A 16,866-nucleotide genomic window follows, 5' to 3' on the forward strand; every position below is an offset into this window, starting at 1 on the left:
AGAGCCATCATCTCGAGAGGGCGTATTAGGGACAAATGTCCCACATCAGATATTGGAAAGGATCCTTAATAATATATAAGATAGATGAGTCACTCCTCTTATCACCAATTAGTTTTAAGTGTGAAGCCCATCTAGCTTAACACATTCCACGTTGTGGAGTTCATTCTAGTTGATAGTGTTCATAAAAAAATATATTACGCATCTTTGCAACTTGAACCGTTCGGTGACAGTCAAAAACTGAAATCGTTGTACAGTGGAGGATTAGAAGTTGGATGTTTGAATAAGACCCGCATGGTGTCAATGTCACTATTATATAATTGAAAATTATTTAGTTTCAACTTAGGTAGATAACAGCAAAAGACCCCGTACACTATTAATAATTTAAAACCAGACCAAAGCGGTTCTTGTAATAGTTCAGCTTTTGGATTGTAATGTTATTAGTAAAAGTAACTTATTACATGGATTGACAGATATAGAGTATAAAAGAGTGATCACAAAAGGATACCATGGTGTATAAAATTGGCCTAGGCCATGTAAGTTTACAGAATCTTCACCAATCAATACCAAGGTTCTTGGAGAGGAAGAGGTTGTCAAGATAATTGGTTACTGATGCTGATGCAGTAACGTAGCTTTGAGCATGGATCTTAAACGTTTCCTCTGTAAAGATTCAGAAGGATATGAAAGAATGTATAGTCAGACTTATCAAAAAAGAAAAAGAATGTGCAGTCAGTAATTTTGTAGCCGTCAAAATATAACGAATGTTAGAGAGCGAGCCGACCATCTACCACCATCATTGTGATTTTTGTGATTTTTCTTAGCCATTAGTGATGCATTAAACAACCAGATTATCTTGCTTGTATAGCTCTCATGGATTAATTTGGGTTCAGTTCATATATTATTCCAGTTACCAAAAATATATAAACGATCCAAAAGCTCATTACTTACCAGTTTCATTGAACATTGCAGATAGTAGAGTCTTGGGAAGAAGAGACCCTATTCCTGTAGCAACAGCCTGCTGAATAGCCCAGCCATGGTGCGGAGCAAACACTTGATTGTAAGCCGTGAATGTTGCATCCCTTAGGGAGTTATCAGATCTGCGAATCAATTTTAAAAGCACATCAAATTTTGTGATCTTGAAAGATAAAAGACAATGATAACAAGAAACATGATTTCAGAAAAATCAATTATTTAAGAATAAAAAAATTATAATGTGTTAATTTACAAGGTTCCTGGGGTAAATTTTTGTTTTTATAAAAACCCCTACATTTATTTAAATTTGATTTATAATAATATCTAAATAAATTTTCAAAATCGGACATGATTTTTTTTATATAGTTACTAACTAATTTTATTTATTGTTGCTTCAAATCCATTTATATAGTTACTAACTAATTTTATTTATCGTTGCTTCAAATCTATTTATTAAACCAAACTTTATTTATCAAACCCAAATAGATGGATGTTACCCAAACTCAATTTTGACATAATGTAAAACGGCACCCCTTTTATTGTTGGACCTGATCTCCAGGACCATCACAGCTCCCGTCCTATATGCTAACCCTTTCGAAAAAAAAATGATAGCTACAAAATAAATGCACTTCTTGCAGATTTTGCACGTAATAAAATAAAAACTATTTAACATTTTGGTTAACAAAAAACAATTGCAATGGCATATGGAAGGTGACAGGGCATTTCATTAAATATGTTGTGAAATGTCTTGAAGAACACTTACTCAGTGTCTAATAGCACTTCGCACATAACTCTCATCATTTCAAGACTACGCTTTATCCGCAAAAGGTTTCTTGTATGACTGCCAACTTTCCTTACACAGTTTGCCTCTATATCTCTGTCAACCATTAGGTCTAATGTCGGTGTTAAGTTCGACGCCTCAGCAAGATCGTTCACCTAAGAAAAGGTTAGATAGTCAATACTTTTCAGTAAGAGTCTAAAAACTAAGATAGTTTTCGTAGGTTGTATGTTAGCATATGCAGCTTGAATATATAAAAACTGTAGCTTGCTTTCCAATTTTTTATTCATTAAGTGTTATTTATTTCAAAATTTTGAACCGTGTATAACTATGTTTTAAATTCTTTTCATAATCACGTCGAGGAGACATACCTTGGTAACATAGTCTATCTCTGCAAACCTTGGAAACATTCCTGTTTTGAGGACTTTAAATAAGACGAAAAAGCGAGAGCAAGCATCAGAGAAGTTCTTAACAGGCACGTCCAAACCAGGCGTATTCACAATGACAGCTAATTCCTTGAACGCATCCGCAATTCCTTTCGACGCCATTGCCAATTTCTATTTTTTTTTTGCTCTCTATTTTCAGTGTATATTTTCTTGTGAATGATTTTCTTCTCTTTTTTTTTTGAGGGAGAAACGTTGGGGTTTTAAAGATGAGTCATTTGGAAACTTGTCCCGCTTGCCAACAAAACACAAATTTCCTATATATTTTACATCTTTGTTACTAATTCAAAATTGTATAGTGCGAATAAATGTCAAAGAAAACGGATGAACAAAATACTAGAACCCACTTCAATATGCATTCACACTTGATACACACAGTAATTTTTTTAAAATAAATTAATAAGGTTAAGACTATAATATTTATTAGTATTTCTCTTTATAAGTTTAGCAAAATATTTCTCTTTTAGATTTATATATTTTGAAGTATATTTTTAAATAAAATATGAAAATTATTTTGTAAAGTATATATATTGGAATTTTTCATATATAATTTTTATGTTTTCTTATTCTATTACTTGGTGTATAGAAAATATGTACCTTAAATACAAATGCATTTTTAGGTTTAAAATGATAAAGAAAATCAATATATTTTGAAATGGTTAGAAAAAATTAAAGATGACTTTCAATGTAAATAAAAACAAAATATTTTGTTTCTATTCACTTAAATTTTATATTCATTAATTTATTTTTATACTGAGACCATATGCTAACATAAGATTTTTTTTAAAATTTTTTTTTAAGTTATATTAAATTTTGATTTTATAACTGAGAAAATTTATTAATTTATCGTTCTTACTAATTTATTGAGTATAAATTGTAGAATTTTTTTGTATATATATATATTGTATATATATATGTACGTATATTTAGCTCTATAGTATGTATATATATTTAGCTCTATATGTGTGCATTTAAATTTAGGTCTATATAGGTGTATATATATTTAGGTTTATATATGTATATAAAGGCCTATATATATGTACGTATGTGTATGTATATGTTTAGGCCTTTATATGTATATATATATAGTTCTATATATATTTAAACACATGTGTTTTTATAATTCTAACATCCAGTCAATTCAATCTTCTATATAAAAAAAAAATCAATTACCCTTTGGTATTTATGTATATGTATATGTCTTTATGTATATACATGTTTCTATATGTGTATACCAATCATAAAACATTAAGTCATAGGTAAAAGCACAATGTATATTTATATTTTATGTTATTTACAGAAAAATTTATTACAATGTTCTAGAAAGCTAATATCGGAAACATCGTGCTCTACTGGTTAACATTTAAATGTTTCTACACCAATTATAAGTTTTGATTTCCAAAGAATATAATCTTTTACAGATTATAAGATGCAAAGATTATCAGAACTTTCAGAGTGCTGTAGACAGAATCATTCATTGTGGTTGTACGATGGGAAATTGCATTAGAAAAGCTTTAAGTGTTCGCGAAATTGTTCATCTTTATTGCATATGTTGTAAATATTTAATCATTATATGTATAGAAGATGTATTTATGATTTGATCAGTATTAAAAAGAAAAGAAAAGAAGGAGAACGCTTCCAAAAAAGTTTGTAAAAGCTTTTAGTGCATCAGAATTCTTAAATTACAAGAGTGCTTTGTAATGCTATTTTTTGGCTAAGAATGGAATATCATTTTAAGAAATAAAGGACGAGAATCATAAATAGTGATTAACTAAATGAGAGACCTCAAGAATTGGGTACATGGCAAAAAAGTAAAGAAGTGCTAGGAAAACCCAAACGGTATTTCATCCGTTCTGCTCAGTGTTTTTAAAACCGCACCGGCAAGTCAACCGGAAATATTTTGGATCACGGATCAATGTGCATATTACTGTGTAAGGAAAGTTGGCAGTCATACAAGAAACCTTTTGCGGATAAAGCAGTCTTTGAAATGATGAGAGTTATGTGCGAAGTGCTATTAGACACTGAGTAAGTGTTCTTCAAGACATTTCACAACATATTTAATGAAATGCCCTGTCACCTTCCATATGACATTGCAATTGTTTTTAACAAATAGAAAATAACAAACTGAAATGTAATAAAGATAATAAAACAATGTAATAATTTAAATCTAAATCAATAGAAAAATACATTTAAAGTTTATCATCCAGGGTTTTATCACTATAAATCTTTATCATCTTTGAAAAAAAATATATACACATTTTGTCGGTTGTTGGTTTTCTATATTTGAATTTGATGGAAGCGGAATTTTTTGATCATTATCTTTCATTGTTTAGTACACTGTAAAAGTTTTACAGAGAACATCAAAAACACAAATGTAAATTTTCAATTATTAATTTCACCTAAAAAGATAATACCTTGAAAAGTATAAAATACATTTTAAAACGTCACAGACTTAAAAAGAAAAAGATGTCAAAGACAAAAATACTTTGAGTTGTAGTTTATCATATACCCTATTTTTTATTTGAAAAAACTAATTATTTTATTAACAAAATTTTTGTTTTCTATACGAACCATGGTTGAACCGGTTCGTTGGGTCACCGGTTCCCAGATTTTTAACGTTTCAATATGGGTGTTTAACCGATTCAATTTTGATTGGGTTTTGGCATTAACCCAACCCGGCTTGGTGCCGGTTCACGGTTGAATCCGGTCCAACCGCCGGTTCGGTCCGGGTTTAAAAACACTGGTTATGCTGGGTTGCTAACTTGAGAAGACAACCGATATAAGTAGGTTTAAAAACACTGGTTCTGCTGGGTTGCGAACTTGAGAAGACAACCGATATAAGCTTGAATTACTTGGGAGATCAACCGATATTGGTACGTGTCTTAAAAATGAAAATTACGTGAACAAGAAGCTAAGGTTAACCTAATTGACGGTCTTAGATTCTTCATACTTTTTTTATCCCAGAAGCTGGTAGAATTATTTATTAATACTGGTAGATTAATTGTTTTGTATTTGATGTTAAATTTACTTGTTAATTTTGTAATGATTTTAGTTTTCTTGCCAAAATAGATGATATATTTATTTAATGTTTATGGTTAATTTATGAATTAAGACAGTTGATGGTGTACAAAAAACATCTAATACACAGTTAATGATTGGTGTAAAATGATAAGCATATTTAATGATATTAGCAATAGAACTGTGGAATGCTAGTCAATTAATAAATTAATAGGTTAAGATCCGCGCTTTATGGAGGATGATATTATATATAAATCACTTTTATGTATTATATTTTTTTTTTACATTTTATAAAAAAAAATATATTGAATAATTAAATTTTAGTACCTTCTATTTATATAACTAAATTTGCGAAAATACATAAATAAATTTTATTAATCCAAACAAACACTTTTTCTATTTTTGATCATTTTTCTTTTTATTACAAATTTTTAAAATCACAAATAACAAAAAAAATTGTGGGGGTGTTAAAATAGTTTTAGTAATTTATAATTTTAAAAACATTCAATGCAAAATTTGAAATATAAATATTAAGTAGTACATATTTGTTCAATATTTTTTCTCAAAACAACCAAAGAAAATTTTGAAATTTAAATAACTATGAATTTTATATGGTATATAATTATTTAATATATATATATATGTATATATAATTATATAATTTTGTAGTCATTTGTATCTGGTTATAATATAAATTTTAAACTATGGATAACAAAATTTCAATGTGAGATTTTAACAAATTTAATTATTTATAGTCGTTTTTAATAATTCAAAAATATAACATATACCAAAAAACTAAAATTTTATTATATAGTTTATGTGGTTGTTTAATTTATTTTAATAATTTACAATTTTAAGAAATGATAGAGAATCGACTAATTTTTATCAAATATTTATTATTCAAAATCATTAATTGTCATATATACTTAAGCCACATTACGCAATTCTGAGATTTTTATATAAGAAAAAATGAAGAATAATAATAATTAATTTATGGTTAGTTTAATAAAGAACTTATTATATATTTAGAAGTACCAACATATTTTTCTAATGATTTTAAGAATGACTGTGGCGATGACACGTGATTACAAAAAATGTTGTAATGGTTCTCTTTTAATATATAAGAAATTCGCCAAAAACCCTATATATTCCAACTTACTAATGATTTTACTGTTAGTTATTTATTACTCCATATGTTTCATATTACATGTCATTTAGCCATTTTTGTGTTGCATAAATGTGTCGTTTTACAAATTCAATGCAATTTACATTTACTTTTAGCTCAATATTAATTACAAAATACATTGATCTTATAAATACATCTATTTATCTAAAATACTACTCTCTCCGTATCAAAAGATATATATTTTAGTATTTTCACATATATTAAGAAAACACTTTAAAATTTGATTGTAAATGCATTATTTTTGTGAATAATAGCTTTCCATAATTGTAAGTCAATATAAATCCAACAAACACAATTTATTTTTTTGAAATTTATTTTTTTCATTAAATAATATATTGAAAGGGTAAAAAATATATATTTTTTAAACAATTTTTTTTTCTAGAATATGAATTTTTCTGAAACGGAGGGAATCTTGGTTAAATAGATAATATTAATACAAATATAAATGTATTTCAATTAGTTTCTTAATATGTCTTAAAGGGTAGTTTCACAAAAATAATTCGGTAAAGATGCTATCTACAACTAATTTTTTTTTTGTGGGTTAGGCCTTTAGGGCACGCACATATCGCATCAAGAAGACTTGTAGTGTACTTGTGGCAGACATGGAAAACTAATAGGAAGTTTCCGGTATTCATATCATCCAATGACTCTGAGTCCAAATATGTACCCATTTCAAACCTCTTTTTTTTTCTGACCTCCTTCTCCTTTCATCTTTCTTTTCGATTCGTATATTTCTTCACAAAAATTGAAACGTAAGCACGCATCTTAAAAGTCCGCGATACGCTATTACACACGGATGTCTGACTTTCAACGAAGACTCTTCGTATCAATATTCTGAAATTCGAGAAGAAAGAGATGCGGATCCCTTGTGTTCTTGACTCCTTAATATTGTTGTCGGCAAACTGTCATTGTCAGACGATCAAATTATATTGTTTTGGTTTAAATCCTATCAAATAGTTTTGTATTATTAAGAAGAATGCCTTGGATTGATAATAGCCATGAGAGGAAGGATAGAGCTTATGAGAGGTCAAACCGTAGGTATTTTCGTGGGCATAGCAAATGGGAACAAGAGAATCCGGACTGTATATGCGTTTCATGGAATATTCCATTGACATATTTTAATATTATCTTTTCATTATTTTCCATTATTTAATCAAATAACTTTAGTTATGCGATTATGAAATGCATGCACAAAATATTTTTTTAATTAAACACACACTCAAAATAAGATTTTTAGTGTAAATCCAATCAAATAATCCAAATCACACAAATACACATCTTCAAATAAAGAAATTGGGTGCGTATATATAAATTTTACAAAACAAATAAATAAAAAGAAAAGAAATCCGTTTTATTTCTTTAGTTCCGAACTCCATATATAGCAGCGATATAGAGAAGTTGTGTCGCTGAAAGTATTATCAGAAATGCCTCCATTGTCCTCTGCCAAAAAATTTCAAAAAGTTGAATTATTTTTTTGCTCATTAAAAGTATTCTACAAATGGTTTTAGTTATTCACATGATCACATCTAAACCACTCTTTTGGATTTGTTTATTTAAACAACTACTCCTTCTGTTTCACAAAGTTACATATCATAGAAAAAAATCTGTTTCAGAAAAATCTATTTTTTTTTACATTTTCAATACATGTTTTATTTACTAATTGCAAACTTCAAAAAAATAATTGCACTTATGCAATTTTTATTGGTTTAAAATTATAGGGAAAAGATAATCACAACAAACTATACATATATAAATGAGATTTAATATGTTTTATTAATATGTGTAAAAAGTTTAAAATATCTAACATTTTGAAACAGAAGAAGTACTATATATATGTTTGTGCCATAATCCTTTTTGCAATAATGATATATACTATATAATAGAGGTTTACTTACCAGGCGGGCATTTCTCATCCCAAGTTCAATTTCCTTGCATCCAAATCTGTATCAGTACATTCAAGAAAAAACGAGTTTCAAAAACTACAAATTATATGTTTATCTTTGGTGTGGAAAAAAAGTAAAAAGGAAATAAATGAATGAATGCTATGTCAAAGACTCAAAAATGTGTTTTGATTATTAGCATACCCCATGGCTAGAACTGTAAGAGACCAAGCAATCATGGCAGCAGAGACAGCTGCCGGATGACTAGCTGTAGTCCAGGACTGGAGATGACTGACACCGGAGATAACAGAGGCTGCTCCAGCAACTCCGGCAATTAAAGCAAACATCACAAAGAATCCAGTGGCCGCATTGCCCATCGGAAAATATATGGGCGAAAAATGAGCGGGAAGACTGAAATCTGCACCTTTAATTTTTGAAAGAAAAAACAACTTAAGATGATTTATTCAAACCATTATTAATTTTTAATGAGAATGTTTTAAATTTATTTTCAAACTACCAAATTATTTCATCTTGATTTTTTTTCAGATTTGTGATGTACAGTTAGTGACACAAAATAGTAAAAACAATTTGAGAAAAATGATTGATTAGTTAAGAAATTACATGCTTTTCTATTACACAAAGAAAAATATATACCAATAGGGAAGCCATGGCTGATAGCTTTGTTCATGGACCATGCTCCAATTCCGAGAACAATGGCGTACATGCAGAAATTCAGGAGTAGAAGCAAAGAGGCCACTGGTTTCATCTGCTGTTCCGCCATTTTTTCTTGTCACCCTAGACAAGAACAATCTAGAGCTATGTATTTTTTTGTCTGAAAAGTTATATTTGAAGTTAAGATCTTCACAATTTTGGATGTGTAATGATTTAAGACCTTGGGCTTTATTATATATAGGTTTGATTAGACGGTGCCTTTCTTGGTTAAGGCTGTTTGGTTTTTCTGGATTCGTAAAGGCAGTTAAATTCTTGTTCTTGCAGGCTGTAAAGTTGAGTTGCTGTTTTTCTTACAAAGAATCTATGTTTTGCTTCATCCACAGGACATAATTAAATAATTTGAAAAGTAACTAGATTAAAAACCTTTGGAAACTTAAAAATATTCTTTGGTTCACTTAGTTTCTTTCGCAATTTTTTTTTTTTTTTTTTCAGTTACAAAAAAAAATTTCTTTTTTTTTATGTAGCTTTTAGACTTTCCTGTATTGTACATTCACACAAATATTCAGTTCATCATAGATACATCATACATGTATATAAAAATTCAATATCCACTTAATAGACTTTCAGAAAAGAGAGAAGAAACGTTTATGATAAGTAACAATATGCAAAAGTAACGTGTGTAAGAAGTTAATAGACAAATCAACAATGAGGGTCACGTGAAGAGCAAGTCAATAGGATGTCCTATTCCGTATTTATCTGCAGAAATAATCCAGTGGTCTAAATTATGAAAGATTTGTGAATTATAAAGGACGTAATTATGTTCACTGACTTCTGAATGCTTACCCGAATTCGCTTTCTGCATCTCTTAGTCTCTACATCGCTATCTCCACATTCTTCAGTCTTATGACATCCATCATCAACCATATTGTCTTCATCTACTTCAATAGGAGTAGCCAAAAAAGGAGTATTGTCATCTGAGAGTCTTATACCACATCCTTTTAGTTTGAGTCGAATACTAGAAAGGCGAAACTCTATCTCAACTTGATTACAATCTTGGTTTAGAGGGAAATGACAGTCAAATATAATCAGATGATTATATTTCTGATGTAACGAGAAGTGTCTTGGATTAGCAGGCTCAAAGTAGTTTCCATGCTTGTCTTTAAACCGACAATGTACCTGAATGTCTATAAAGAAAAGCAGATGGCTAACCGTTTCCTCGGAAACCACAACACAAGCCTTGAAGTCCAAGAATGATCGTTGGCAGAGAGTCGAAGGATGTAAAGGGACGGTAAGGGAGCTAGAGGTAGATCGGTGAGTAAAATATGGAGGCACTTCTACACCTGGTAAGATCAGGTATTCGGAAGCTGATTGTTGAATGAAGGTTTCTTGATTCAGATTGAAGCAGTTGGTGAAAATAACTAATGACAAGTTGGTGCCAGCATCATTGGTGTCTTTTGCTTCCTCGGGCCATCTAACTTCAGTCAATTTCTCACAGTCTGAGAAGTAAACCTCAAGATTACTAAGTTTGAAAACCTTTGGCGAGATGGATTGTAGCTGCTTGCATTCCCACATCTCCATAGATTCGAGGCTAGAGAAGTTTTCGATCCTTGGAGGAACTTCTTCAATAGCTGTTTGGTTTAGAAAGAGAATTGAGATGTTGCTGGAGATATCTGGGAAGCTCCTCAACTGTGAGCATCCGTTGAGGTTGAGGCGATAGAGAGATTTGAGGTTGATGCCAGTTGGGAGAGTCTCTAGACTTGAGCATCCTATCATTTCCAAAGTCGTGAGTTTATTGAGATTTTGAATCGACGAAAGAGTTAGCTCCACCAAACTAGAACAACCATTGAGATCAAGTTTCTCGAGTTTAGTCATCATGGAAAGATCTGGGATTTCTTTCAAGTTTTCACATCTTGAAAACACCATTTTCTTGAGGCTTGTAAGAGGCTGAACAAAACAATACCAAACACTATTTAGATATTTTAAACTTGGGTACACACCATGTGGATCATTTCTTAACTATTAAACAATTATTTTTGGATGTCAACAACGTGGATATCTACAACATGCATGGATTCTACCCAGTTTGCACCTCCATAGGGGCACAACAATATTACTATCACAAACCAGAGGCTGCATGTACCAGTCTACTTTAAACATATTATTAAAGACCTTTCAACAACTTTATATGATTTAAGATATAAACTTTTGAGTTTTTTTTTTTGACATCAAACTTTTGATGTTTATCTAACAGAAAATCTGTGATCATATGCCATATGTCCAAAAATTACGGAAATCGCAGAAATACTATTTACCTACAATCAATTGATATGGTACTTTGCATGTTTCCAAAAACTATTTTGTTTCTTTTGAAACATTCAAAAACTAACTTTAGATATAATATTTTCAATCACTTGTAACAAAATAGTTTAATAAAAATAATATCATACCTGAACTCCTTCCCAAAATCTCTCACTCTTGATTTGCTCCATGTGAAGTTCAACGAGAGACTCGAAAGGCAATTTAAAGGGGTATTTTACGATAGATGTTTGGCTTAGATTGAGCTTTGAAATGTTACTTGAGATCAAAGGGAAACTTTGCAACCGTGAACATCCACTGAGATCAAGCGAACTTAGAGACTGGAGGTCAATTCCGGTGGGAAAGGTGCCCAGATTTACACATCCTTGCATGTTCAACTCTGTCAGTTTATTGAGATTCCGAATAGAGGAAGGAAGCTCCACCAATCTTGAACAACCATGAAGATTCAATGTCTCAAGATTGGTCGCCGTTGAAAGATCCGGGATTTCTTTCAGGTTTTCAGACTTGGACAAATCCATATCTTTAAGGCATGTAAGTAGCTGAATAAAAGTAGAGGTTCTTAGTCATAAGTATTTTGGATTAAATAAGAATTTTGAAAAAAAAAAAAACTTACCTCAATTCCTTCCCATAACTTCACAAGCTTGCTGTTAGGCATTATGAGTTCAACAAGATATTCAGGACAAAAACTAGAAGGCATGTATACCATTGGACATCCCGGCCAACTCAATAACTTGAGTTTGTCTGGAAAATTATCGAATCTTTCAGGGAGTAACCATCTAACTTCTTTCTTCCTCTCCAATGACTTCTTATAGAATTTTAGAAAACGGAGATTAGTCATCTCGTCGAATGCATTCTCATGTATCCTCACCATACTAATATCATCTAAATTCAAAGATATACCTCTAACCATTTCAGTTCCCTGAAAAAAATATACAAGAATCATTATCTAAGAGGCATGACAACTTTCATTATACTTATGGAAAGAGAGAGAAAAAATCTTACTTTGGAACTTCCAAGTACATTGCAAACATCCTTTGAATCCATCAGGAACTCTCGTTTTCCAGGCTTGTTAGACTGTGTACGTACCACTTCTTTACCTATCTCTTGTACCAAACTATGCATCTGGACGATATTCGTATTGTTCCACGATGGTTTTACGCTAATGAGGGACTTATCAACTAGGTTTGTAAGACCTAAATTAACATCCAAGTCACTATCTGAAAGCATCAGTTTGATTCTATCAATTTCCATACCATTGAAGAAACATGCAACGTGACGAAATATCGCTTTATCTTCTTCGCTATCTAATGCATCGTAGCTAACTCTTAGCCCTTTTACAATATCTCTGTTTGGACTTTTTCCAAGCCTCGACAACGTATCTGTCCAGTATTCCTTGTTCCTGCTTTTCATAGCCTTACCTAGAATCTGAAGAGCTAAAGGAAGACCACCAGCACACAACGCAATTTTAGAAGCAAGATCCACAAAACCATCAGGTGGATAGTTTTGCACAAAAGCTGATCGACAGAACATCTCAAGCGCTTGATTTTCAGATGGAAAACCAACCGTGTAAATATGATCAATACCATGAGCCTTGAGAAGATGCTTATCTTTTGTAACCCCAATGATTCTACTCCCATTTCCAAACCAATCATCTCCACCCGCCAAGGCATCTAGCACCACTTGATCATCCAAGTCATCAATAACGATAAGAACTTTTCTGTGCCTAAGCCTATCTCTCTCAGCTCCTAGATGATCTATTTTTATGTGCACATTGCCTAAAATTTCAGACAAGAACTTTCCTTGCAAACTCAACTTCATGTTGTAATCATCAGAGTTAGCTCTTCTATAATCTTCCAGATTCTTCGATATGAACGCGCTATCAATGAAAATCCTACCTTGGAATTGATGTGAGAGTCGATCGAATAGAGCTCTTGCAATGGTAGTTTTGCCAATTCCCGAAGGACCCCATATCCCAACCATCCTCACTTCCTCAGATTCCATGTTCAACAATACACTCATCTTTGCAATATGATCGTTGATGCCAACAAACTCATCAAAATCCCTTGATGGAGTTAAATTAAGTTTAACCAAAATATCACTTACTATCGCTTCGATCATTTTTGCTTCATTATCCCTGACATGGAGAAAACATTATATCATAAACCATTAAATAACATGTATCAATAGTGTATTAATGTAACAAGTTGGCAGCCATCTCTTTTGAGTATCATATATTCTATTTTATTAATATAGAAAATATCAATTCTCCTAGATAGATCATTTTTATGTTTTTGTCCTCAAATAACACAAAAAAAAACACAAGGAAAAAAGTGACCAAAATATTTCATTTAAGAAAGGCAAAACATCTATATATCCTAAATTTATAAATACAAATAAATAAATAAAAATTGTTAAAAAATAAAAAATAAATAAAAATTTATAGTTTCGAATTAAATGTTTTCAAATTTGAACTTTTTTATAAAGAATAATTTTCGATTTTTTTCAAAAACTTTTTTTTTCAAATTTTATTTTTGAAATTCGAAAATGATTTTTGAAACTATTTTAAATTTTTTATTTTAAAACTTTTCGTATTTATTTTTGATTTTATACAATTTTAAATACTAAACCCAAAATCCTAATTTTTAACTCTAAACCATAAGGTTTGGATTAGTTAATCCAATGAGTATAAATGTAAATTTATGTTTTAATGAAATATTTTGGTCATTTTGATCATTGGGGCTATATTTCTGACAAAAAAAAAATTAGGGTTATCCTAGACAATTTTTCTATAAAAAATAGGTATTATTTATAATTTATAATTTTATAAAAAATACAAATTACAAAAACAAATAAAATGACTAATAAAGTTATACCAGTTTCGAGAATGATGTCCTTCTAGATTTGCTACATCGGTTAAAGCTTGCCGCCACTGTTGTATCTTGTTCTCTGTTCTGTTCTTGCAAGTCTTGTCAAAAGCTTCACCAAACTCACCCAACTGTTTTCTAATATCAGAAGGATCCAAACCGTAGAAAACGGGTATCACAATCTGCTCTAGCTCTTGCTTGCATTTCACAATCTCCAGCAACTCGTCTAGGCACCATTTGGAAGAAGCATAGTTTTTGGAGAACAGGACAACCGCAATCCTTGAATTCCTAATTGCCTGTAGAAGCTCTGGTTCGATTGCTTGGCTTCTTTCTATCTTACTGTCTTTGAAAGCAATGATCAATCTGAGATCCAGCTCCTTAAGGAAGTGACTGAGGAATGTTTTGCGGACATCTAACCCCCTGAAGCTAGGGAAGACGTCAAACACCCAATTGCATGAAGAAGACATAACCACACACAATTCGTAGGGAAGCAACGTTCTGAATAATAATGCAGAATTCTGAGGAGAATCTAAAGGCTTAACATCTTCTTATTTGTAGTGAAAGCCTAATCACACATCAGCCAGGGACATCAGCTAACAGAAACAGAGAGCAAAAAGGTTCATGAATGTCTCTCTGGGCTCTCTTTTTTTTCTTTCTATAGAGAAAATAGTTTGTCTAAAAAGAACACTCAAAATTGAAATGAAGTTTTTTCCTCGAATTTACCAAGATAAGGTGATAGATAGATTTAGAAAAAGACAAAGGGACATTTCGGTTTTTCTTATTACCATGAAAGAAAAAAATGCGTTGTCATAACAAGTCCCACCTTCTTTATCGTCATCGTCAACTCTGAATGTTGTCACATGTTCATGAAAGCGAGTGATTACAACGAGTCAACAAAGGAGGAGGTACGTATGTCAGTTCACATATACATTTACGTTCATATCATTTATTTCTCATTGCTTATGGTAGAAGAATCTTTGTATTTGCATTTACGTGAGAAGAAAAAAAGTCATAATGTTTTTTTTTGTTAATTACAAATGTGAAGGAGAAACACATTTGAAAGATTATCCTTTGAGGTAAAAAGTTATCCACCATCTTCAGTTTCTTATAGAATATTTGATCAATACATTCTTTCGTACGTACCAAGGATGAATAATGAATTGACCTAGTGATTAAAATCCTGGATTATCCCATAGAAATCTGAGAAGTCACATGTTAAATCTCATTGATAGTCAGCAAGATCGATTTTGACTCCTTTTCTGGATTTAAGTTCTTTCCCTCTCTTTAACCACAGCTTGTAGTCTGATGGTGATCTCCTAGACTATATTCGAGAAGTGATTTGTACATATGTCATCACTACAATTACTTTTAACAAAAAATGATGGCATGATTTAAAAGAAATACGACATGACATCAATCTAATTGTGATATGTAAAATTTTCTATATAAAATTTATGTTTTTGGTAATATTTCTTAAATATGGTAATGACTATTTTTTATATACGGATTCATATTTTTGGCAAAGTTTCGTAATATAGTAATAACTAATAAATTTTATATCAAAAATATTATTTTTCTACAATTACAAATTTTGGTAAGATTTTAGAAATATGGTAATACTAATAACTTTTCTATATTTCTATTAAAATAATATAATTATATATAAATAATAATTACAAATTTAACTTTTTTTATCAATTTATGAATCATATTTTTATTATCAAAATAAGTGTAGTTATAGTTATATATTTATCAACTTATATATGTTATTTATATTAATGTATATATTTATTAGAACTAATTTAAAATAAAATTTAACTGAATAAAATATAATATGAATAAAATTACTCTATAAATTTTTAATTATTATATTACAATTTAAATAAAATAAAATAAAAAGTTAAAGTAAACTTGAATAAATCAAACTAGAAAAATACATTATAGTTTTACTTTTGAACTAATAAAATTTAGATTTAAATTTGAATACTGAAAGTTGAAAATTTGTTTATATAAAAATACTTTTAAAATTTTTATATCTGCGCATGGCATAGAAAAACACCTAGTTAACTTTAGGGCAAAACCTCAATACGGTGAAGCTATCAAATCCCGGCCACCGGGAAATTAACATGTTGGCATCACCATGTACAGAGGACCGACACGTGGCAAAATACGTGACTAGTCTGTACCACTTATGTGGCCATGATACCTCTGTATAATAAAAAAAAAATTCCCTTTCCTTCAAAAGTATTTTCTTGTTAAAGAAAGTAGAGCTTATGGTGGGATATTTTCCTTTTTTGTTTTGATAGCTAAAACAGAAAACCACTACTTTTTGGGTTAAATCAAAGAAAATATTATGTTTTTGAGAGAATATTTCTAGGGTTACTGACGCGTCTTTTGGTTTTGAAAAAAGTTTTAATATCATTTTGCTTCTTTCTCTGTTTTGTAAGTCAGAAGATGAATATTGATAAGGTTTTTAAATCCACGTCATTAAAGGAGGAGGAAGTCCCTTTTGACTTGCCGGAACCTCCCTCAATACAGAACTTTGGAGAGGAATAAGATGATATTATGGAAGGACTCTGAATCCAGAGAGCCAGAAGATCAGCAACTTGATCTTAGACATGGCAAGAAAGTGGTAGGTGTACGACAGGGTAAGAGAAGTTGCATTGTCTAAAAACTTTTCCATAGTGTTTTCAAATACGAGCATGATCTTGAAGAATTGTTGAAGAAACATGTGTGGACC

General features: G+C 30.6%; 3 protein-coding genes across 4 annotated transcripts; all 3 read right to left on the reverse strand.

The window, feature by feature from the left end:
- Window positions 1-505: 505 nt before the first annotated feature.
- LOC108808066 (accelerated cell death 11-like) lies at window positions 506-2,314 on the reverse strand. The gene is made up of 4 exons (XM_018580267.2): window positions 2,119-2,314; window positions 1,733-1,905; window positions 946-1,094; window positions 506-657 (listed from the first exon to the last, which is right to left on the reverse strand). The coding sequence occupies exons 1-4, from the start codon at window positions 2,293-2,295 to the stop codon at window positions 551-553; spliced, it is 606 nt and encodes a 201-aa protein (XP_018435769.1). The 5' UTR covers window positions 2,296-2,314; the 3' UTR covers window positions 506-550.
- Window positions 2,315-7,607: 5,293 nt separating this feature from the next.
- Window positions 7,608-9,166, reverse strand: LOC108809326 (membrane protein PM19L). Of its 2 annotated transcripts, none has more exons than XM_018581475.2 (4): window positions 8,929-9,166; window positions 8,479-8,692; window positions 8,290-8,335; window positions 7,608-7,834 (listed from the first exon to the last, which is right to left on the reverse strand). In XM_018581475.2, exons 1-4 carry the CDS (start codon window positions 9,053-9,055, stop codon window positions 7,754-7,756), a joined length of 468 nt encoding a protein of 155 aa, XP_018436977.1. In that variant the 5' UTR covers window positions 9,056-9,166; the 3' UTR covers window positions 7,608-7,753. The 2 variants fall into 2 exon arrangements, with proteins under 2 accessions (XP_018436977.1, XP_018436976.1); XM_018581474.2 differs by having other exon boundaries at window positions 8,479-8,698; window positions 8,929-9,164.
- A 369-nt stretch (window positions 9,167-9,535) lies between these two features.
- Window positions 9,536-14,886, reverse strand: LOC108813550 (disease resistance protein RPS6). Its single transcript, XM_018586132.2, has 6 exons — window positions 14,136-14,886; window positions 12,265-13,396; window positions 11,876-12,181; window positions 11,394-11,801; window positions 9,790-10,890; window positions 9,536-9,702 (listed from the first exon to the last, which is right to left on the reverse strand). Exons 1-6 carry the CDS (start codon window positions 14,591-14,593, stop codon window positions 9,688-9,690), a joined length of 3,420 nt encoding a protein of 1,139 aa, XP_018441634.1. The 5' UTR covers window positions 14,594-14,886; the 3' UTR covers window positions 9,536-9,687.
- Window positions 14,887-16,866: the final 1,980 nt, after the last annotated feature.

This window comes from Raphanus sativus, chromosome 6, assembly GCF_000801105.2.
Source record: "Raphanus sativus cultivar WK10039 chromosome 6, ASM80110v3, whole genome shotgun sequence".
Taxonomy (NCBI): domain Eukaryota; kingdom Viridiplantae; phylum Streptophyta; class Magnoliopsida; order Brassicales; family Brassicaceae; genus Raphanus; species Raphanus sativus.